Source organism: Nycticebus coucang, chromosome 6 (genome assembly GCF_027406575.1).
Source record: "Nycticebus coucang isolate mNycCou1 chromosome 6, mNycCou1.pri, whole genome shotgun sequence".
NCBI lineage: Eukaryota > Metazoa > Chordata > Mammalia > Primates > Lorisidae > Nycticebus > Nycticebus coucang.
Window position 1 is genome coordinate 112,635,515 of NC_069785.1, and position 25,285 is coordinate 112,660,799.

Below are 25,285 nucleotides of genomic sequence, written 5' to 3' on the forward strand. Positions count from 1 at the left end.
AGATACATTTTTGTTTACAAACCAGAAAGCCATGTAAAACTGAGTCTTTTCAAAGGCTATGGCCAAGGGCGGCGCCTGTGGCTCAGTCGGTAAGGCGCCGGCCCCATATACCGAGGGTGGCGGGTTCAAACCCGGCCCCGGCCAAACTGCAACCAAAAAATAGCCGGGCGTTGTGGCGGGCGCCTGTAGTCCCAGCTACTCGGGAGGCTGAGGCAAGAGAATCGCTTAAGCCCAGGAATTGGAGGTTGCTGTGAGCTGTGTGAGGCCACGGCACTCTACCGAGGGCCATAAAGTGAGACTCTGTCTCTACAAAAAAAAAAAAAAGGCTATGGCCAAAAAGGTAACCCTCTCCCTTTAGAATTTGAGGAGTTTCACTTTATTTCTCAAGTACATCATTTCTGTTCCATTCCTTAAAGCTGCTGCACTTGACTCAACTTGCTTTTAACTATTAGGCCTGGTTTGGCAGAAAGCAATGTACATTTAAAAAATGTTAAGGTGTTTCTAACATCTTGGGGCCTGGGGACTTGAAGTCCTCAGGTTCAGGGTAGGGAGGAACGAAGGAGGCAATTTCTCTTGTCATAATCCCAATTTTGACAAGCCCTAAACACTATGTACAATATACACAGGACATAGATTCACTGGAGTGTGATCTCAGAGCAGCTTGGCCTTTGTTTTATACTTGTACACTTGTGGTTTTTAACAATTGATGGATGTTAAAATTTGCCTCAGATACTTAGCTTTGATTAGATTGTTCTGAAATTTGGTTTTGCTCAGTTAAAAAAAAAAAAACAACCCTATCATCTCATCATTCTTCAGAAAGAATAGGTATGACCACTTTTAAATGGCTACATTGTTTTTCAGATTAAGTAAACATTTCCATTAGGCGAGTAAACATTTTTAAATTGGGAGTGTGGCTAGCTCTTCTTTTTAGATCATAAAGGTACAGATAGTGAACTGAATCTTGGATTGGTGGTACTACAAGGAGTATGTAATGAACTGGGCTAAGAGTCCTAAGTTATGGTCCTGTCCTGAAAGGCAGAGGAAATTACCAAAGTCTTTATCTTAGTAACAAAACCCACTGAAACAGAGGAGTGATTGTGTGAGGTGCTTGGCTCTGCTGTTGGTGTATCAGTGGTTCCCAAGACACCAGGCTTCCTGGAGCTTGTTGCAGAGGTTTTCAATGTTTTGAAGGATGCCTTTTAAAGGTTAAAGAGAATTAAAGTTCTTCATCTGACTATAGTTATTTTTTTCTATTCAGTAGATATGCAGTAGATAATGATAGATGTCCATAGGACATCATGTTGACAGCACACCTTCATCTACGTTGACAACACAGCGTTGTCCTGGATGAGTATATAACGGGTAGAGTGGGCATCACTAGCTTAAGGCAAAATTTCTCATAAATTTTGTCTCAGGCCTTAGCAAAATTTAGTTTAAAAGATATGAGCATTGCTTTAAAAAATATTCCCTCCACAAGTCTCAATGCTACTTTTAACAAGAGTCATCTTCTTCTTCCTGAAGTATCCTTATGAGACCTTCCAAAAGGAGGCTGCTGTCCCTGAATGCCAGAGGCAGCTTTGAAGAGGAGGAAGTGTGCAGTCAGGCTGGGGGCCTGGCACAAATATTGTCTCTTCATAACTGCAAGTGGAAGATAGGCAGTGAGTGGTGACAGAAAGAAACCAGTAAGTATGATGTAAATAGTTTCACAGAGGCTGATTTATATTTTGGCAAGTCTGTCTATCTGCTATAATCCCCAAATTTTCATTTTAGAGAAACTGTGATGCTGATAATAGCAGTATTTACTCAAAAGATATTAAATATCCAAAGACATTTGGTGATACTTATTCAAATACAGATTGAGCATCTCTAATCCAAAAATCCAAAATCTGAAATATTCCAAAAACCATGGCACCATCCAATGGGTGCCTGACATAGTGACAGCTTTCTTATAGGTCGTTGTACACAAACTTTGTTTCTTGCACAAAATGATTAAAAATACTGTATAAAACTACCTCTAGGTTATGAGATATATATGAAATGTAAGTGGATATCATGTTTAGACTGCGGTTTCATCTCTAAGATATCTTATGATGTCTATGCAAATACACTAAAATCTAAAAAACAAAAAAGTGATATCTGAAACACTTCTGGTCCCAAGCATTTCAGATAAGGCCTACTCAACCTATATTGCTTTATCCATCCACATTATATAAAGCCACTGAAAAAACCAGTCTGCTGGGTAGAGTCTTTAGTGCTGTTCTTCGCAGCTCAGATTCTATCTTAAGGCTTTCTTAAAGATGTCATCAGTATTCACAGGAGTGTGGTTCTGGGATGACTTAAAGCTCTTCTCTTAAAGGATTTTTCCTGTGGCACTCACAGAGAGATGTGCTGTCTTCTGGCTGAGGAACAAGTTCCATTCCATCACGTACTTCAGGTTTGCTGGCCTGGTGCTCGGCGTATTTCTGAAAGGTGTGTTTCAAGGCAAGTGAAAGATTAGTCCACATTTCCTTCCATTGACTCCTCCCCCTTCCACCATTCCCAATCATGCTGCGTATCTTCAGACTGGTTTATTCCAGTCTTAAAGTTACATTTTAACTTTAGCTCCTACTGCAGTAGCACAATATTTCACAATCTATCAAGGACCCCCAATCCACAGTTTTATGTATAGGTATCATCAGCTTTTATCCTCCACTTTTAAGGGAATAATTGATTTTTTGAATACCAAATCAGCAAACAAAGCTGATAGACTTCTCAAAATAAAGTTGGTAGTCTCACATTTTTAGGCCTGTAGTCACATAACTTTTAAAAATGATGACATGTTTGTGAAATGTTCCTGTACAGTGGCCACTGACTAAAATATTCCCATAAATTGGGTATTTCAGTTCAGTGGTTCTGTGCCCATTTAGCTGCATATTCCTGATACTGAGCCAGACCCAACAAAATTATGCATGAGTAGAGAAGCCTGATTAATACTGTAGGGGGAGAAATTCCTACTATTAAAATTCAAGCTAGACCAGCAGAGGGACAGACCAATTTAAGGGAAGAAAGGGCTGCTTCTAGTAAATGATACAATTTATCATTTTTATTTTTCTATGAGAATAAAAATATGAAAGGGTAGCATCCATAGGCATCAAAATTTACTTCTATTCTGCCCATAGAAAAATAAGCTTAGATTAAAAACACAAATGTGATTTCCTATTTTTTCCTTCCTGACTAGATTGTACTCAGTAAAACAGAGGGTAGTTACTTAAGGACCAATCCTCTGATTCTCAATAAACATTTATATTTCAGGATTAACCATAAGGTATTAGAACTATTATAATTTTTTTCATTTGTTTGACTGTTTTATATAGCAAGCTAAATACCTATGCTGTAAAAGGCATGGGTCTTAAGTATCAAGGAGAACAATTTTTAATAGATAGAGATGGCCAAGCCTCTTATTTTCCAAATAAAGAAAAGGTTGTTCTCAGAGGTTCAAGAACACCGAAACAAGGAATTTCATGAGGCCTTTAATAAAAGAGAGCACTGACAAGATGGAAGGAGCTTCTACCATGCATCTGTGAGGCCCCAAGCATTGCTGTGCATGATATGGAATAGAGATTTAAAAAAACATGGAGGCCACAGACTTAGCAGAAGCCCTGTCTGTCCCCAGGCCCATGCCTTGGCTCAGCCAGCCAGTCCATAGGCTGACTCTCTGAATACGTCTGGAAGCAAGACAGGAGGTGCTCAGGCCCATCGCCTGGTCTGAGTATGCTCGCCCAGCAGGGCGGACGCTCTGGACTGACCTGCAGAACCCCGTAATAATAGCAGTAAAGCCTGTGTGGCTGGAGGAGGTCCCTAGCAGCCAACTGCCCTTCTTTGGCAATCTTCTTGGCTTCTTCGTCATTTTCCTGAAAGGTTTAAAAGAAAACAAAACAGTGAATGAAAATTACTTCTGTACCCCACAAAGAAAGGAAGACTGAGCATGAAGCAAGGCAGATGTGGGGCTGAATGTGAACAGCATGGGAGTGATGGAACATAAAATGGAATATAACTTATTAATGAAGCTGTGGAAAGAGACAGGGTACTTTCCTAGACATCTCTGTGAGAGACAAATCATATGTGTTTGGACCCCTGTTCCACCACTCCAGTAAACCCTCCCCTCGCCCCACATGCAGCCTCTGTTGTGACTATCTTGGCACTTTTCCAGCCATCCAGGAAGTAAGCTTGGGGTTCATCATTTGTCTCCCCAGTTTAGCCTTCTCTGCTTGACAGTAGAATGAATCCGTTTTCATGTTATAACATGTTTTATAAGTTCCATGTAAATATATAGTCAGAGCCAAAAAGCTGTGTTTAAATGTAGCTAGGAAAGATGATAATGTTTTTATAAGAAAATATTCAGTACCCAGAGCCTGTTCATTCACTACCAGGAATAGTCAGTCTTCCTAATTATACTTTTGGAAAAAAGTTAATATTCTATCATGCTGCCCACAAAAAAGCCAATTTGCAAGCAACTGCGGCTCTTATAAAGCATCACAAAACGATTCTGCCTTGGGCACTCAGTTATTTCTTTTCTTTTTCTTAAGACAGAGTCTCACTGGGTTGCCCTGGGTAGAGTGCCATGGCATCATCATAGCTCACAGCAGCCTCAAACTCTTGCCTCAGCCTCCCCAGTAGCTGGGACTACAGGCACCTGTCACGACACCTGGATAGTTTTTCTATTTTCAACAGGGTCCCACTCTTGCTCAGGCTGGTCTTAAACTCCTGAGCTCAAGCAATCCACCTGCTGTGGCCTCCCAAAGTGCTAGGATTACAGGTGTGAGCCACTGTGCCCACCTTACATAGTTATTTCTATAAACACATTTTGCTTCTTAGAAACTTAGAATAAACTCTTATTACAAAAGAGTAAATTTTTGTTGTTTTATAATAAACATATCAGCTTTTACATACTCTTTCTTTTAAAAAAGGAACTCCTATTTTTTGGGAAACTTGTGATTCTTGGAATGGTATATAGCATGCATCGTTAAGAACTTGTGTGTTTTTTCTAACTGCAGAAGAGTACTGTAATTGCCTTGTATGTTTTCTTGGGCATAAAGCACTTTAATTCTGGGTCTCTTTTTTTTTGAGACAGAGTCTCACTATGTTGCCGTTGGTAGAATGCTGTGGCATCACAGCTCACAGCAACCTCAAACTCTTGGGCTCAAGTAATTCTCTTGCCTCAGCCTCCCTTGTAGCTCAGACTATGGGTGTCAGCCACAGTGCCTGGGTATTTTTTTGTTTGTTTGTTTTTAGCAGGCTTGGGCCAGGTTCGAACCCATGAGCCCTGGTGCATGTGGCTGGCGTCCTAACCACTGACCTATAGGCGCTGAGCCAACTCTGGGTCTTTTCAATCAGTAATTTGCATTTTGTGCATCTTACTTGTGTGTGTAAGCATGATTAGTGATTTATCTAGTAAATTTATACTTTATATAACGCTGGGTTTCAAATCTTCCAAACATCCTCAAAAATGTTGATAAAGGGTATATAAGATGATGCTGATGCTGATTCTTTAAATATTTCAAGGGAAAAAAATTAAAAAAAATAACATTTGAAAAATTACATTATGTCAAATTAACTTGTGATAGAACTTGTATACCTAACTCCGGTGAATTTGTTATTGTCTAAAGAAATGAAAATTGCAGGAAACATACCTTGGCCCATTTCACTTTCTCTAGTAAATCACTAAGATTTCTTTTAATCGGAATGTAATGTTTCCAAGGCTTTAGTGCCATGTAGAAATGTTCATAATATGGTGAATCCTGTTTTAGAACCAGACTGTCACCCAGCATGAGATATGGGTATCTGTAAGCAGCCACAGTCCCATCCACATTCACTTGATACTTATACTGAAAGATTAAAGACAACAAACAACTTTTAACCGTTATTTGCTGCACTTCTGCTTCCCATTAACACTGTCATACTAAATACACGTACAAAAAAATTATTTTCCAGCTTTCATGTTTAAAAGTTGTATTCTATAACTTAAGTTCTTTCTTTGTATTAAAATCAGAAGCAGCCTTTAGCAAATCAATTTTAAGGTATATAACACATTTAATGGTATGATGATAAACAATTTTTGGAAACAGTAATAAATTCATATTTCAGTTATCTCTACGTAATGGAGAATACACAGATTTTTGTAAACAGGAACACTATTTTCAAAAGTTCTATGTTTACTAAAGTTGAATACTGATAACAATTTATATTTTCACTTGTACATTATTTCACTAGTTTCTTATACTTCATACTCAGTCTATGAAATAGGAAGGCATTTCTATTTTATAGTTTCAGAACTGAGGAGATGGAATCCTGGGGAAGTGTAAGAACTCAGCAATGCTGGCAAAACAGCAGGAACTCTACTGGCATATTTGTTGGACATTTTGTTTTACATTTTGAAAGCACTTTTCCTAGGCATTAAACCTCATTCAATTATAATAATGTGAAGCAGGTATTATTAACCTCTGCTCCTCCCCGCCCTTTCTTTTTATAAATGAAAAAACTCAGAGAAATTTATAAACCTCTATTCTAAGTACAAACACCTTCTTCTTTTCATTGTATCACACTGTGATGAAGAAGCGTACTCTCAGATCTGGTCATTAATTTTTTCTTAAATAATTGGTACCAAGGAATTTTCTAGCCACTCAGGTTTTGTCACATTGTTCACCTCTTTATCTCCTTTGAGCCTAGTGATAATGCTCTGACGGAGCTAGGCAGACATCACATGTGTTTAGAGACCAGGGTACTAAGAGAGAAAGGTCCCAGAGCTGGTAGACAGGCAGGATCAGAAGCAGAACTTGAACCCCAATTCCAGCTCCTATTTTGTGTATATGGAATTTATATTCTTCCTATTTATAAAAGACATCTGAGATCACTTCACATAAAAAATATTTATATTCTCCGTTTGTTAAACACACACACGAATGAAAGATGAGAAATAAATCATCAAAACCTCAGGTTAATCCTTGTTCTATTTTCTGAGCACTGAGTATATTTCTGAGCTCTTTGGTAGACAAAGTCAACAACAACAAAAGAAGGAAACCACACAGAGTTTTGTGATCCTAGGGTCTGATAAGAAAGTGCGAAAGTGTGTTAGTTCACAAGACAGGATAGATTCACCTAAGTCCACCTATTTCATATACTTTTAATACAAGTTTATCACTTCATATCCATACAAGAAAACTCAAATGCATACCTTGAAGAAATCAAAGAAACCTGTCAACTTGGCTTTTCCAAGCTCCTTTTCTTTCTCTTGGAAAAAGAAATATCCTGTAATTCCTGCATCTAGGAGTTGTGGATTTTCTTTGGATAGCTGTACCAACTGGAGCCTCTCCTCTCGGCTATCTCTACCTCTGAAGAAAGCTTTCTCTGTTTTATTGATCCAGGATGGACCTAGAAGTTTGAGGCCACAAAAAAATTATGATTATGAATTTGACGTTTCTATATGGCAAGCATAATAATCCTTACTCTACCACCATCGTTGAAGATGTTCAAGTTCTTTTATCAACTCATCTTCTAAAGTAGATGCTATTTCTGAAAGTATGGGATTGAGTTTCAATTTATCAGAGATATTTTCAAGTTTAGACTTTCAAGAAAAGTCTTTTCATGTGTTGTATTAGGTAAAAGAATGCTCTAATTTTACCCATTTGCCCACTAGTGAGAGCTCACCAATACACAAGTATTGGTGCTTTTTGTTATACAACACTAGGAAATAACCCAAAATAATATCCGACTATGTTCAAAGCAAAAAGAGATTCAATAACTTGGCTTACTCACAAAGGCATTATTAGCTTCTTCCATTGTTTTGTGTATATGTGTTTCACAATCACATGAAGTAGGCTTTTGTTCTTAGACAACTATGTATCAAAGTAATACCCATAAGTTCTTAGGTTGCTCAGAATTTTGAGCACATCTTTTTTGAATACAGGGAAGCCTTTTTTTCTAATATGTCTTTAAATGCAAATATGTACATATCTGTAACTCCACTATATACATATGCTTATATCCTATCTTTCCTGGAGGGGAAATATTCTGGAAGAATTAATTTAAATCTATTGCTATTATTCTAAAGAGAGAAGTCATTGGTTATCACTGGTCAGTGTTTTAAGGAATAAATCATAAAATATAGGAATTTTGGAGGGAGTTAATCTGTTTGGTGTTTTAGTACGAAAATTAAAAAAACTCAACTGTTATAAAATTAGAAGTAAGTCAGTTTTCACTTCATATTATCTATAGATAGTTACGAAATATAACTTATAAAAAGTCTCTGGTCTTGGGTGGCGCCTGTGGCTCAGTGAGTAGGGCACCGGCCCCATATGCCGAGGGTGGCGGGTTCAAACCCAGCCCCGGCCAAACTGCAACAACAACAAAAAAAGTCTCTGGTCTTCTACCATGTAAGTCCACTAGACCCCAGTAAATAGAAATAGAGTCTATAAAGACAAGGCAAGGCTTTTTTCTACTCGGGGAGTTTGGTTTAATAAAAACATGTGCATTATCATAAATCTAAACCTGTCAAACAGGCAGAAAGGAATTCAGATTTTAAAAGATCAAGAAAAGCAGAAAAAGTGGGCCTTGTAGCTCACGCCTTGTAATCCTAGCCCTTCGGGAGCCCCAAACCTGGAGGATCCCCTGAGGCAAGGAGTTTCAGATAAAGTTGGGCAACACGGAGACTCTGTCACTACAAAAATTTAAAAAGTTAGCTGGGCATAGTGGTGGCAGTGCCTATAGTCCCCACTGCTCAGGAGGCCGAGGCAGGAAAATACGTCGAGCCCAGGAATTTGAGACTGCAATGAACTATGATTACGCTACTGCACTCCAGCCTGGGTGACACAGTAAGACCTTGTCTCTAAAGATAAATAAATACACAAATACATTCATACATACGTTAATTGATTAATTAATTTAAAAAAGGGGAACCAGAAAAAGGAAAGGGGAGAATTCCTTATAAAGTGTTGGAGGTAGGAATATCTAAATTACACTATTATCACAATTCTATTTCATTTGCATAAAATTTTATATTTTTCAAAATTCTTTATCATTTCATCCAGCAATATAAAGGCATTGGAGTCTGAATTAAGTGATAACTTTACAAAATATGGTATTTTGTATGTGATATTTTATAAATACCAAATGTTATTTACAAGTGACCAATTCAAAGGAGACTTAGTGAAGGCAGGTTTGGGAGTTATTGGCCCAAACCATGCCTCTTCAATTTCTAGATTAGATGAATCCTAAACAAGTCATTTTAGCATTTATTTATTTATTTATTTAGACAGAGTCTCACTTTATTGTCCTCAGTAGAGTGCTGTGGCGTCACAGCTCACATCAACCTCCAACTTCCAACTCCTGGGCATAGGCAATTCTCTTGCCTCAGCCTCCCAAGTAGCTGGGACTACAGACACTCACCACAGTGCCCGGCTGTTTTTTGTTTCAGTTTGGCCAGGGCTGCCTTCAAACCCACTACCCTCGGTATATGGGGCCGGCGTCCTATCCACTGAGCCATAGGCGCCACCCCACTTTTGCATTTAATACACTCCTAGTAAGAAAATAAGAAGAATGGTTTTAAAATATATATACACATTTACTCTAACTGAATATTTCCTTTACTTTTTTACTTCTAATCGTATTCTTAGAGAATTAAACTGACTTTACCTGTATTTCCCTGAATAGAGAGAAGATCATTTGTAACTCCCCTCATTGCTTCCAGTGTGGAATGGGTGATGTCATACGTTGGAAGGATAATGTCCCTTGAATCCAGAGAGCCACACCATGAAATGATAGGCACAGGGCTGGGGGTTTCATTGACTTTTCGATGCTCCAAGGGCCAATCTCCAAGATTAATATAAAATTCTAAGTCTGGAAGAAGGACCTACATAAACAAAAGTATAAACATCAGTGCTGGGAAATCTTTGGTCTTTGGTACTAAATACTTCAGTTTTTTTGCTTTCTAAAATACTTTTTTTTTTGAGACGGCCTTCAGCTGTCGCCCTGGGTAGAGTGCTGTGGCATCACAGCTCACAGCAACCTCCAACTCCTGGGCTCAAGCGATTCTCCTGCCTCCATCTCCCAAGAAGCTACAGGCGCCCGCCACAACACCTGGCCATTTTTTTTTTTTTTTTTTTTTTGTAGAGACAGAGTCTCACTTTATGGCCCTCGGTAGAGTGCCGTGGCATCACACAGCTCACAGCAACCTCCAGCTCCTGGGCTTAAGCGATTCTCTTGCCTCAGCCTCCCGAGTAGCTGGGACTACAGGTGCCCACCACAGCACCCAGCTATTTTTTTGTTGCAGTTTGGCCGGGGCTGGGTTTGAACCCGCCACCCTCGGCATATGGGGCCGGCGCCCTACTCACTGAGCCACAGGCGCCGCCCCACCTGGCCATTTTTTTGTTGTTGTTGCAGCCGTCATTGTTGTTTGGCAGGCCCTGGCTGGATTGGAACCCGCCAGCTCAGGTGTATGTGGCTGGCGCCTTAGGTGCGGGCACCGAGCCATACTTCTAATAGAGCTGATTATCAAAAAACATTAAGACAGGAAAGAAGAATGCCTCTCAATTATCAGTAACATCAGGAAATCACAGGTGAGGATGGTGAATGAGAAATTCACTTAACCAGGCATCAGCTGTCTCTATCCACAGGTGGCATTTCAAATTTAGTATTACAGGAGTGGAAACTGTATAGAGAGGCATGAATGAATGAGAGGCGGTGGGCTGTCTTGTGCACTGTAGGATGTTTACCCATGAAATGCAACTTCCACTGGACTTTTTATGACAACCAAAAGTCTCTAGACATTGCCAATTGTTCCCTTCAGGGCAAAATCGTCCTGGTTAAGAACTACTACTGTGGAGCCAGCAACTTGAGTACCAGATGCCAGGAGGCAGGCAGGGTAGACTGGTGGAAGCCGAGGAGGAGAGCACTGCCTTTAGGATCAGATGCCTGTGATATATGTGTATGTTACTCTGTGGGCTGGGGGAAGGGGAGGGGAATGCATTAGAAGTAAGAACTGATTGCACACACAAATTCAGTACACTTGGGGAATTATTGTGCAACAGTTGGGTCTTGGCTTAGAAACTATCTTGATGATCTGTCAGGGTGAGAAAGATAAAAATTGCTCACCTCCACCCCTGCATGACCAGGAATAAGAAAAAACAAAAGGTCGTTTGAATTGCTCTGCTTAAGAGTAATTTAGAGTTCTGCAAATGTGGAAATAGGGGGTGAACAGCAGGATAGTGTTGGGCAATGTGAACAGCCTGAAAGACTGTGGGCTAATCCACATCTAGTAAGAGGTTAAGACCGGAAGATCAAGAAGAGACAGTGAAATTCCCAGAAGCAAAGATGACTTAGAGTCTCACTGGTACAGAGATGTCTATTTTTAAATGTCTGGGGTTTTCTTTGTTTTTCAGTATGCATTATACAAAATAACCTCTCTGTGTTACCCCAACCTTCAACAAAATGTGCCACACACACTATCTTCTAGATGTGCTTAGGGTAAAAGAAAGAAAATGTGTTCCAAGTTCAAGTTATTTTGAGGTAAAAAGAAGAAAACAGCTTAGAGAAGGTGAAATCTGAATGGGAGGGTGTATTCAGCAAGAACAGAGAACGTAGATGACTTCAAGGCTGTAAACATCTGGGAACTCACTGTATCCCTTGCCCTCTCTGGGATAGGGATTTAAGTTAATTTAAATTTTACAGAGAAATGAGATCCACAAAGAGGGAGAATTTATGAACACTTGGGTGATAAACATTTCAGATGTACATTTCTGAGCCAGAAATCCATTTTCATCATTTGCCATGATAATTATAAGGATTTAAATGTAACAACTAAATATGTTATTTTTGGAATCATTTCATTTATTCTTCATACCTTTCTGGCCAGTGACAGCAAAATCTCATCAGAGAACATTTTGAAGTCTGTGTATTTCCCTAAAGATCTCCTGTAAATGTGGTTATTGAGAATTGTGTAATGAACAATAGCACCATTCTCATCCCCAAACCTTTTGGGGACTTCATTTAGCATCTGCTGGAGATTGATGCTGGGGAAGGAAGCAAAATCTTTTGCAATCTGTGGCTCCTTGGTTGGACAAGAAAGAATTTTCTGCCAAGCCTGAGGATCCTCTTCCGGACACTCACAGTATTCATGGTACACTGGCCCTAGGAAAGGTAAAGCACAAACAATGCCAGGCTCTGTTAATAAGCACCAACACAGGGATTGTTTCTGCCCCTGCGGCTTGGCAAATTCTAAGATTCTAAGATCATCCAGACAGAGGATAATTTTACATTCCCCTCCCTAATCAGTGCCCTCATTAAATCAGTGGTAGACATGGTTACGTCAGAGTCCTCCTCTTCTACGCTGTCCCCGTCTCACACGCACCACCCTGGATAACCTCTCCTAATCTAACCCACTCTCAGTCGATAGGCTGATAAATGTATTTCTAGTGAGGTATACATGGTTGATAAACACACAAAAAACTTACAAAGAAAAAGAGAATGTATTAACTTTCAGGCATTCAATGTAGTAAGGGTAGTGATTTTTAAAGACAAGGTGGGGGTCTCCTCTGAGCCCTTAAAATCAGCACATCCTAAGGAAGAAATGTATAACCCAGGGGGTCTGGCAGGGTAATTTTAAGGAGACATACTTAAGTATGGAACGTCTCTGAAGACTGATTTAAGAAAAAACTTATGCAAATTTTATATGTTGTTTCAAGATATATCTATATTTCAATATAAAAAATATTTTAAAAATTATTTAAGTTTTTTTATGATTTCTTTTTTTCTTTTTTTTTTTTTTTATTTGAGACAGAATCTCACTATGTTGCCCTGGGTAGAGTGTTGTGGCATCACACCTCAAACTTTGGGCTTGCACGATTCTCTTGCCTCAGCCTTGCAAGTAGCTGGGACTACAAGTGCCTGCCACAATGCCTGGCTATTTTCTGTTGCAGTTGTCATTGTTGTTTAGCTGGATGGGGCCAGGTTCGAACCCACCATCCTCAGTGTACATGGCTGGTGCTATAACCACTGTGCTATGGGCACTGAGCCAACTCTTGGGCTTAAGAAATTCTCTTGCTTCAGCCTCCCAAGTAGATGAGACTACAGGCGCCCACCACTTTTTTGAGGATTTCTACTCCAGGCCAACATCAGTAACTGGAACTGATTTTTCTTCCCACCTGAAACAACCAAAAATCTCCCAGACAAAATATACAAAACAGTTTTTAAGACACTGGATTATCAGTGTCTTTCAGACTCAATGAAGGTCAGTGAGTCTGAAAGATGGGAAACAATAAGGTAAACCCTATAATTCCTATGGCTTACTGCTTAGGGGAATTTCAAGGCTGCAGTATAGGGGAGGGGGATGTAAAGCCAGGCAGGCTCAGTGTGTTGAAGAAACAGAGCTGACAGTCCGGGGAGACCAAGGCAGCTAGAATCTGTAGGACAGAGTATCTGAAAAGAGAGTACCGCACAGAGAGAGAACTCCAGAGATCTGGAGAAGGCCCCCTGAAATATTTAGCAGAACAAAATCAGTGTACATCCAGGAGGAAACTTTCCAAGGCAGGGTAAGAAACATCAAAAATGGTCAGAGGGAATAGTGCCTACCGCACACAGAGGGCTGGGAATAGTGCCAGTGGGTACCAGCCAGACCGGAAAGCCTCCTGATTCCTGGGGCTTAGTATAGAAATGTATTCCTTCAGTAGTGAGGAATAATTAGACCGAGACTAAATATGGCTCTAGTCTCACCTAATAAACCATAAAAGCAAAACTTGAAAGGATTAAATTACTTCCAAGTAACTCAACTGCCTCCCAGGAAAAAACTAAAGAAGATGAAAAAGCATCAAGGGTAAAAAATATACCATATAAAATTAATGACAAATTTTGGACTTTGCAGATGAAAAGACAAGTGAATTTAAAGACAGCAACAAAAACTATAAAAAATGAAACAGAAAAAAAGAATTAAAAAATAAAGAGTTGTCAATGAACCATGGGATAATTCAAGCCTAATATACAGGTGATTAATATCCCTGAAGGCAAGCTGGGATGGAACAGAAAGAAATACTAAAGGAGGCTCAGAGCCCATGGCTCAAGCAGCTAAGGCACCAGCCACATACACCAGAGCTGGTGGGTTCGAATCCAGCCAGGGTCTGCCAAACAACAATGACAACCGCAACCAAAAATTAGCCAGGCATTGTGGCGGGCACCTCTAGTCCTAGCTACTTGGAGAGGCAGAGGCAAGAGAATCGCTTGAGCCCAGGAGTTGGAGGTTGCTGTGAGCTGTGATGCCACAGCCCTCTACCCAGGGCAACAGCTTGAGGCTCTTTCTCAAAAAAAAAAAAAAAGAAAAGAAAAAGAAATATTAAAGGAATAATGGTCAAAAGTTTTCTAAATTTGATGAGAACCACAAACCCTAAAGATCCAAGTAGCTCCATAGCCCCAAATACAAGAAACATGAAGAAAACAACAGCAAGGCACATAATAGTCAAACTGCTCAAGACAACTAATAAAGAGAAAACCTTAAACGCAGTAGAGAAAGAAGGCAGCATAATGGTAGATTTATTGGAAACAATACAGTGAGGAGCAGAATCTTTAAAGTACTAAAAGACAAAACAACCCCATCAACCTATAATTCTATAACTAGGGAAAATGTCTTTTAAAAACAAAGGCAAAATAAAGACTTTTTTAGCCATTCAAAGCCTAGAAGAATTCACCACCAGCATTCTCACACTAAAAGACACATTAATGAAATGCTTTAGGCAGAAGGTAAATGTTACTACATAGAAATACAGACCTGTACAAATGAATGAAGAGTACCAGAAATGGCAAGTACATGGATAAGTACACAAGATTTTTTCTCATCATTTAAATCTCTTTGCCTTCCCTTAAAATGTCAAGTTAAATTGAACTCCAGGAGGTATGTAGACATTTACTATGTTGCACAGGAAAGGCTTGGGACCTGCAGGCACAGGGCTGCCTCTGAAGACTATGATAATCACTTACCTTTCAAGATATAGGGAGACTGAGCCACATGTTCATCACCATAAAGCACTTCTATCTTCAGCCCTTCACTGACAGTTTCATACATCCTGTACCTTATCAAAAATGTTCCATCATTCCTGTCCAAAGGTTTAGGAACATGAACCCGGACTAACTCTTTTGGAGAAAGAGATCTGATTACTACTTTGAATGATGTTTGACCTGAAATAAAAAGAAATATAAATAACTACCACATCACAATTATTATTCCTCAACAATTATTGGATAGATGGCTATATAAAATATATAAGTTACTATATACTTATAGTATATTCCTATAACATCAAAGGAAAACATTTCTGTTTGGAAAACATGTGAGGCCAAGAACTATGCCTGGTTCATATATTCAAACCAAGGATCAACATTTCCTCCATCAGTCATTTGGCAAAGATTTATTGAATGAACAAAACCCATTCATTTCTAAAAAGCAAAGAAGAAATTAACTTTTTACTTATTTGATCTTTTCTGCTTTGGGTAAAATTAAAATCCAGGAACTATGCATTACATATCTCTACAGTAATCCAATTTCCTCCTTATAAAAATTATGTCAGCTTTCTTTGTATGCCATTTCAATATCTATTAACCCTATTTTCTGAGAAAATTTATCCTCTTTTTAAGCCCAAATTCAAGTGATACTTCTCAGCCCATTTCTTCAGGTAGAGAAAGATTATGGTTAGTTACCAGAATCTGTGCACAAGTACATATACCCTAAAACACACATCTTTGTAAATACTAGAGTTAACTTCTCTGAGTTCAGTTGCTCAGCTTGAAATGAAAGTTATACTGTGATGATTCCTTCCAACTCCAACATTCTGTGGGTTTTCCGTTGTAGGTAAACAATACCTAACTAAGAAACTTTCCCTTTTCCTTTAGCTGACTTATATAGGCTTTAAAATACCACCATTGAAGATGGCAGCCAAGTAACAGCTTCCCTACAACTGGGCACGGTGAGTCTGGGGAGATAAGACTCCAGGCATCTCTGGCTGGTGGGATCTGCCTATAATCATCCCTTTGAGGATACAGGGAGTCAGCAGGGAGTTCTGGAGCCCAAGAGGAGGACAAAAACAGTAGAAAACTGGCAAGTGGTTGCGTATGTCCAATCGACCTAATCCCGCCGGCAGTCGTAAGTACAAGCAGCAGTGAGACTGCAAACCGGAAAGGCCTTACCTGTGAACTGTTTTGGTGTTTTTGGACTTGGCACTCAGTTGAACTGCCTTTGGTCAGAGCTTGAGCAGGAGTGCGGAGAACTTTGGGCATTGTCTAGGGCCCCAGACTGAGCTGCTGAGCCAGATGGAGCTAATAGTGTTTGGCTGTGGGCCATAGGGAGCCACTGAGAGAGAACTGCCCGGGCAAGTTCCGCCCTCAGGGTCACAGAGCAAGGATAGGGCAGGAGCTAGTAACCTAGTGACTGAGCAGCCTAAAGGCGGGGGCTGAGCTGCCTTACAGCCTTAACCCTCAGGGGCAGAGTGAGACCGGTTTTGGCACACTGGAGCGTCGAGCTATTGCTCTGGGTAGAGTGCTGTGGTGTCACAGCTTATAGCAACCCCAAACTCCTGGGCTTGGTGCCGCCCAGACCTCCGTAAGAGCTGCACTGTGACTCCCGACCTGCGCCCCACGCCCGCCGGGCCTCCACATGCCCTGACCAGGAACTGCGGGAGCTGCGCAACCCTGCATCCTTCCTCCTGAACCCTCCCTGCCTCCACACCGGCCCGCTTATCTGGCCAGGCACTCTGGTAGCTGTGTGCCCTCCCTTCCTGCATCTATGCAGAGCCCTTCTCCTGGCCAGAGACTGCTGGAGCCTTGGGGTCTATGTGCCAAAGTCACTGGGCGCCAGGCACTCCCAGAACTGTGCGCACCACCTCACACCCTGCTCCTGGATCCAGGTGTGTCACACTCTGGAGCTGCTTCCACAACCAGAACTCCCTGGCTGTTGCAGCCCCAGAGGAACTACACAGGGCCACTCCCTACAAAGATCCAGCAACAATAGAGTGATCCTGCTGAGATCTAATCTTGAAGAAACACCTCCCCAACTCTGAGGATGGCCAGAGGCAATGGTGAAAAACAATCATGAGGTGAAATCAACAGAAAAACTCTGCCAATATGAATAGTCAGAGTAGATAAACTCCCCCAAGGATCAATGGGGCAGACACAGCACAAGATCCCACACACAAACAAATAGCTGAGATGTCAGAAATCAAATTCAGAATCTGGATAGCAAATAAGATTGAATTAGAATTCCAAGCAGTAACCCAAAAGATATCTCAAGAATTCAACGAATTCAAAGACCAAATGACCAAAGATTTTGACACACTGAGACAAGAAGTTGCAGCTCTCAAAGATCTGAGAAACACAGTAGAATCCCTCAGTAACAGAATGGAGCAAGCAGAAGAAAGGTTGAAGACAAAGCTTTCGAACGCTCCCAAACTCTCAAAGAGGATGAGAAATGGAGGGCAAAAACAGATCACTCTCTCAGAGAACTCTGGGATAATTAGAAGAAAACCAATATTCGCCTCATAGGGATCCCCAAAGGCAACGAAGTAGCTTCACAAGGCCCAGAGTCTCCTCTCCATGACATTACGAAGGAGAACTTTCCAGACGTGCCAAGAGATTCCAAAATTCAGATAGCAGACAGTTTCAGAACTCCAGCACTATTCAACCCAAATAAGACATCCCCCAGACACATCATAATCAATTTCACTAAAGTTAATATGAAGGAGAAAATTCTGAAAGTAGCCAGACGAAAGAAAACCATCACCTACAAGGGCAAGAATATTACGATAACTGCAGATCTCTCTGCTGAAACCTTTCAAGCTAGAAGAGGATGGTCATCGACTTTTAATCTCCTAAAACAAAATAACTTTCAACCCAGGATCCTGTACCCAGCTAAACTGAGTTTCATTTATGACAGAGAAATTAAATACTTCAATGACATTCACATGTTGAAGAAATTTGCCATAACTAAACCAGATCTCCAGGATATTCTCAGACCTATCCTCCATAAAGACCAGTGTAATCCTCCACCACAAAAGTAAACTCACCCAGAAAATTTTGATAAAATTCCAACTTCCACAGTTGCAAAAAGATTAAAAATGTCCACTGGACTCTCGAAAGGCTTATCAACATTCTCAATTAATGTGCATGGTTTAAATTGTCCTCTAAAGAGGCACAGTTGGCTGACTGGATACAAAAACTCAAGCCAGATATCTGCTGCATCCAAGAATCGCATCTTACATTAAAAGACAAATTTAGACTCAAGGTGAAGTGATGGTCATCTATACTCCAGGCAAATGGAAAGCAGAAAAAAGCAAGTGTTGCAATCCCATTCACAGATGCAATAGGCTTTAAACCAACTGAAATAAGGAAGGATGAGGATGGACACTTCATATTTGTTAAAGGTAATACTCAATATGATGAGATTTCAATTATTAATATTTATGCATCCAACCAGAATGCACCTCAATTTATAAGAGAAACTCTAACAAACATGAGCAACTTGATTTCCTCCAGTTCCATAGTAGTTGGAGATTTTAACACCCCTTTAGCAGTGCTGGATAGATCCTCCAAAAAGAAGCTAAGCAAAGAAATTTTAGATTTAAACTGCACCATTCAACATCTGGACTTAACAGACATCTACAGAACATTTCATCCCCCAAAAACTGAATATACATTATTCTCAGCAGCCCACGGAACATACTCCAAAATTGACCACATCCTAGGCCACAAATCTAACCTCAGCAAATTAAAAAAAATAGAAATTATTCCTTGCATCTTTTCAGACCATCATGGAATAAAAATCAAACTCAATAACAACAGGAACCTGCATACCCATACAAAAACATGGACGCTAAACAACCTTATGCTGAAGGATACATGGGTTATAGACAAGATAAGAAGGAAATCACCAAATTTTTGGAACAAAACAACAATCAAGACACGAATTATCAGAACCTCTGGAATACTGCAAAGGCAGTCCTAAGAGGGAAATTTATAGCACTGTAAGCCTTCCTCAAGAAAACGGAAAGAGAGGAAGTTAATAACTTAATGGGACATCTCAAGCACCTGGAGAAGGAAGAACACTCCAACCCCAAACCCAGCAGAAGAAAAGAACCAAAATCAGAGCAGAATTAAATGAAATTGAAAACAAAAGAATTATACAACAGATCAATATATCCAAAAGCTGGTTTTTTTTAAAAGATCAATAAAATAGATAAACCTTTGGCCAACCGAACAGGAAAAAAAAGAGCAAAATCTCTAATTTCATCAATCAGAAATGGTAACAATGAAATAACAACGGACCCCTCAGAAATTCAAAAAATCCTTAACTCTACCCTCAGAAATATGAAAATCTTAAAGAAATCGACCAATACCTGGAAGTACGCCACCTACCAAGACTTAGCCAGAAAAAAGTGAAATATCATCAACTGTACAAAATCTCCCTAAAAAGAAAAGCCCAGGACCAGATGGCTTTACGTCAGAATTCTACCAAATCTTTAAAGAAGAACTAGTACCTATATTACTAAACCTCTTCCAAAATATAGAAAAAGAAAGAATATTACCCAACACATTCTACGAAGCAAACATCACCTTGATCCCCAAACCAGGGAAAGACCCAACAAGAAAAGAAAATTATAGACTAATATCACTAATGAATATTGATGCTAAAATACTCAATGAGATCCTAACAAACAGAATCCAACAACACATCAAAAAAATTATACACCATGACCAAGTGGGAATTATCCCAGGGTCTCAAGGCTGGTTCAATGTACATAAATCTATAAATGTAATTCAGCACATAAACAAACTAAAAAATAAGGACCATATGATTTTTTCAATTGATGCAGAAAAAGCTTTTGATAATATCCAGCATCCCTTCATGATCAGAACACTTAAGAAAATTGGTACAGAAGGGACATTTCTTAAACTAATAGAGGCCATCTATAGCAAACCCACAGCCAATATCATATTGAATGGAGTTAAATTGAAATCATTTCCACTTATATCAGGAACCAGGCAAGGTTGCCCATTGTCTCCATTGCTCTTTAACATTGTAATGGAAGTTTTAACCATTGCAATTAGGGAAGAAAAGGTGATCAAGGGTATCCACATAGGGTCAGAAGAGATCAAACTTTCACTCTTCGCAGATGATATGATCGTTTATCTGTAAAACACTAGGGATTCTACTACAAAACTTTTAGAAGTGATCAAGGAATATAGCAATGTCTCAGGCTACAAAATCAACACCCATAAATCTGTAGCCTTTATATATACCAACAATAGCCAAGCTGAAAAAACAGTCAAGGACTCTATTCCTTTCACAGTAGAGCCAAAGAAGATGAAATATTTGGGAGTATACCTCACAAAGGACTGAAATATCTCTACAAAGAGAACTATGAAACTTTAAGAAAAGAAATAGCTGAAGATGTTAATAAATGGAAAAACATACCATGCTCATGGCTGGGAAGAATCAACATTGTTAAAATGTCTATACTATCCAAAGCAATATATAATTTTAATGCAATTCCTATTAAAGCTCCATTGTCATACTTTAAAGATCTTGAAAAAAATAATACTTCATTTTATATGGAATCAGAAAAAAACTCAAATAGCCAAAACATTACTCAGTAATAAAAACACAGCAAGAGGAATCATGCTACCAGACCTGAGACTGTACTATAAATCAATAGTGATCAAAAAAGCATGGTATTGGCACAAAAACAGAGAAGTAGATGTCTGGAACAGAATAGAGAACCAAGAGATGAATCCAGCTACTTACCGTTATTTGATCTTTGACAAGCCAATTAACAACATTCAGTGGGGAAAAGAATCCCTATTTAACAAATGGTGCTGGGTGAACTGGCTGGTGACCTGTAGAAGACTGAAACTGGACCCACACCTTTCACCATTAACTAAGATAGATTCTCACTGGATTAAAGATTTAAACTTAAGACATGAAACTATAAAAATACTTGAAGAAAGTGCAGGGAAAACTCTTGACAGAATCGGCCTGGGTGAATATTTTATGAGGAGGACTCCCCAGGCAACTGAAGCAGTATCAAAAATACACTACTGGGACCTGATCAAACTAAAAAGCTTCTGCATAGCCAAGAACAGAGTAAATAAGCAAGCAGACAGCGCTCAAAATAGGAGAAAATGTTTGCAGGTTATACCTCCGATAAAGGTCTAATAACCAGAATCCACAGAGAACTCAAACGTAGTAGCAAGAAAAGAACATGTGATCCCATCTCAGGGTGGGCAAGGGACTTGAAGAGAAACTTCTCTAAAGAAGACAGATGCATGATCTACAAACACATGTAAAAAAGCTCATCATCCTTAATTATCACAGAAATGCAAATCAAAACTACTTTGAGATATCACCTAACCCTAGTAAGAGTAGCCCACATAAAAAAATCCCAAAACCAGAGATGTTGGTGTGGATGTGGAGAAAAGGGCACACTTCTACACTGCTGGTGGGAATGCACACTAATACGTTCCTTCTGGAAGGATGTTTGGAGAATACTTAGAGACCTAAAAATAGACCTGCCATTGGATCCTATAATTCCTTTACTAGGTTTTTAACCAGAAGACCAAAAGTCACAATATAACAAAGACATCTGTACCAGAATGTTTATTGCAGCCCAATTCATAATTGCTAAGTCATGGAAGAAGCCCAAGTGCCCATCGACCCACAAATGTACTAGCAAATTGTGGTACATGTATACCATGGAATATTACACAGCCTTAAAGAAAGATGGAGACTTTACCTCTTTCATGTTTACATGAATGGAGCTGGAACATATTCTTCTTAGCAAAGTATCTCAGGAATGGAAGAAAAAGTATACAATGTACTCAGTCCTACTATGAAGCTAAATTATAGCTTTCACATGAAGGCTATAACCCAACTATAGCACAAGACTATGAGGAAAGGGCCAAGCAAGGGGAAGGAAGGGGGGAGGTTAGGGTGGAGGAAGGGAAATGGATGGGGCCACACCTATGATGCATCTTACAATGGGTACAGGCGAAACTTACTAAAGGCAGAATACAAATGTCTACATACAATAACTAAGAAAATGTCATGAAGGCTACGTTGAACAGTTTGATGAGAATATTTCAGATTGTATATGAAACCAGCACATTGTACCCCTTGATTGCACTAATGTACACAGCTATGATTTAACAACAACAAAAAAGAAAAACATAAAATAAAATAAAATACCACCATTGTGTTAATGTTACTGTGGCCCAGTGATAAATTTTGAAACCTTTCTTGTGAGAATGCAGTGGACCATGGTGGTATGTATATTCACATACCATATCAAAAGGTGGAGAATCCTGTGAAATCCACACCGCTAGCAAATAGCAAGTTGTCACCACCTTTTTTTCTTGTGGGTGGGGAAGAATGTTTCTCAGTCTCTTCAAGTTAGTAACAGCAATGTATTATGTGACACCCTGTTATTATTAAATAATTAAGTACCCAAAACATATATTTTAGGATCCTTGAAACAAGTACGATAAAATTATGAAAGAAACCTGTTAACAGAAGTCAACCCTAATAGGTAAACATAGGAGATGCAATATAAAAGTTAATAATATAATATGAAATTATTAGAAATGTTGGCCAATTACCTGAAATGTATAAATGAAACACACACATCAGAGCTTTGCATTATTTCCCACTTGGGTTCAGAAAGGCAATGTGGCACAGTAGATTGATAACCAGGAGCACAGAATTTGAGGATTAGAAAGCTGTTTCCAGTGTTCTTTCCCCAAACCAGACATGTACAAAAAGGTTTGCTTATCTCCTAATCAGATAGTCTTCTTCTCCTTAAGTTTATTGCTTTAAATGAGCAAAACAGATGTAAGACATATTACTCTGTGATCTTTTTTGGAAAGAGGTAGACTTATAGAAAAAAAAAAAACTAGCTCCAAAATACTTCATTATTTGTAAATTGAGAGTATCGGACTGGATCAATATGTTTGCTTCCTTTTATAACATTTTTTGGTCTCTGAAATAGCATTTAAAAGTTATACATGCAGGGCGGTGCCCATAACTCAGAGGGTAGGGTGCCAGCCACATACACTGGGACTGGTGGGTTCCAACCCAGCCCTGGCCTGCTAAACAATGACAACTGCAAGAAAAAAAATAGGCAGACTTGTAGCAGTGCCTGTCATCCCAGCTACTGAGGCTAGAGAATCACTTAAACCCAAGAGTTTGAGGTTGCTGTAGGCTGTGACGCCATGGCACTCTATGCAGGGCGATAGTCTCAAAAAAAAAAAAAGTTATACATGCAGCCCCCAGGTTACAAACAAGATAGTTTCTGTAGGTTTGAACATCTCAAGTTGAATTTGTATTTAAGCTGGAACAGGTATTTTTACCTGTTAATAGCCCCTGTTTGTTAAGTGTGAGTTGTACGTAAGTCAGATGTTTATAAGCTGGCAAATGCTTATATTTCAAAATGTAAGTATAAAACTACAATGTAACCATTGGCAATACATATTTTAAATGTTTAGTTATTTTTATAATATTTCATGGCTGTGTCATTGTTGGTGTAAAGTTAATGTTAGAATCAATACAACATAATATTGATCAGGACTGAAATAGAAATAAGCAATTTTAAACTCATAAAAGACAAAATGAGAAAAGTAAAATTTCAAATTGCTTCAAATGGAAGGAATGTGAATTCTTAGTTGCCCCGGGGGATAATACGATAGAACAGAACTGACGCTCAGCTTGAGTATTATCCTCCACAAATTCCAACTTCTCTAAGAGAAATAGCTACTCGGATGCGAATGCAGTAACTATGTAGAAAAACAAGGTAGACAGTACCAACGTCTTACATCATTAGAATCAGAAATCTTGGACACAATTAATTTGGAAAGAAACAAAATCATTCCTAGAAATTCACTTAGTACCTACTATGGGACAGTCTCTGAGCTTGTGATTTTCGTATGTATTTTCTATCTCATTTACTTTCTACAAGAAAGGTAAGTATCTGTCAGCCCCATTTTACAGGTCAAGAAACCAAGGCTCCAACAAGTTAAATAACTTGCCCAAGGTCACATATGTAATGAGTAGCAGAGCCAATATTTGAAAGTAGCTTCACAGAATTTAAAGCTGGAGGAATAGTTCTGACACTTCTGGTACAAGGGAGTCATCTCCTGCTCTATTTTTAGGAAGTTTAATAACTGCAACAAAAGTGTTGACCCCACATGGCCGAGTGAACAGACTCCTAGAAGGCCAATGTGTTATGCCCTGAGACTTAAATGGAAGTCCTGCAAAAATTTCTGGTTGCTTGATGACAATGTATTAAGGGTGACTGATAGAACGAATTAGCCAGGGAACCCACGGCAAGCCATCTCACCTCCACGGAGCCCACTTTCTTATGCCGAACGTGAACAGAATGATACCATTCTTACCTTACCAGACTATTTTGGAGAACAAATTAAATACGGCATGGTTTACAACATGAAAGTACTATGCAACCAGGAGGTAGATTATTTTATGAAGATATCACTGCCGACGAAGGTAGAAGAGTGAGTAGAAAGTCAGTATTTACATCCTTTCATCTTAACATATGTGAACCATCTCTCTTCCACCTCTTCTTTATTTTCACCTACAGCATTTGCTCAGCATCTCTCTACCGAGCACTGTGCCAGATGCTGGGAATCTAACAGCATCAACAGGGTCTCCCTAAATTCATAATTGAAGGAAATGTTCAACTTAAGTCAGAGGTTAGTGAAAATAAAAATATAGTTCTTCCTCTACCCAAGGTCAAAGCACCCCATACTTTCTGTCTATGGACCCCAGTTTCAGATCCTCTGCTTTAGACCACCAAAGTTCACAATATTTTTGTTATTTAGGTATTCGGATATATGCAGCACAATAATGATATTCAGATGAATGCCACGCTGTTAAATGGGAGTAATAAAGGAATCTTCCTACGTTGTGTTCAAAAAACTACAGCTTGAGAAAACTTTCCCTCTTTATCAGTTAGTTCTTGAAGAAGGAAAGATCTCAGGACTTGCAAGTAGATGATGAGTGGCAGAAAACATAAGAAACTGGTTGGATGAGCTTTTCAGAACTATATACAAAGCAGCTTTTAACTGGAAGCTAGAAATTAAGTGGCTTGCAAAGAATGAAAGGGTAAGGTTGTCTGAAAAGTTTTTGGTGCCCTGGTAAAAAACTAACATTTTTTTCTTATGATTTTTTTTCTGGTTCTAAAAGCATCATGATCATTTTGGAGGAAACTGTTTT

At 39.2% G+C, this 25,285-nt stretch overlaps 1 protein-coding gene across 1 annotated transcript in view; it reads right to left on the bottom strand.

The window, feature by feature from the left end:
- Window positions 1–327: 327 nt before the first annotated feature.
- Window positions 328–25,285, bottom strand: part of POGLUT3 (protein O-glucosyltransferase 3) — a 35,362-nt gene continuing 10,404 nt past the window's right edge. The window contains exons 2-8 of the mRNA XM_053595475.1: window positions 14,995–15,192; window positions 11,873–12,159; window positions 9,667–9,883; window positions 7,211–7,407; window positions 5,670–5,864; window positions 3,786–3,890; window positions 328–2,462 (exon numbers count right to left, since the gene is read on the bottom strand). Of these exons, the coding sequence (XP_053451450.1) occupies window positions 2,337–2,462; window positions 3,786–3,890; window positions 5,670–5,864; window positions 7,211–7,407; window positions 9,667–9,883; window positions 11,873–12,159; window positions 14,995–15,192 (1,325 nt within the window). The 3' untranslated portion in view covers window positions 328–2,336. The remainder of the gene's footprint in view (window positions 2,463–3,785; window positions 3,891–5,669; window positions 5,865–7,210; window positions 7,408–9,666; window positions 9,884–11,872; window positions 12,160–14,994; window positions 15,193–25,285) is intronic.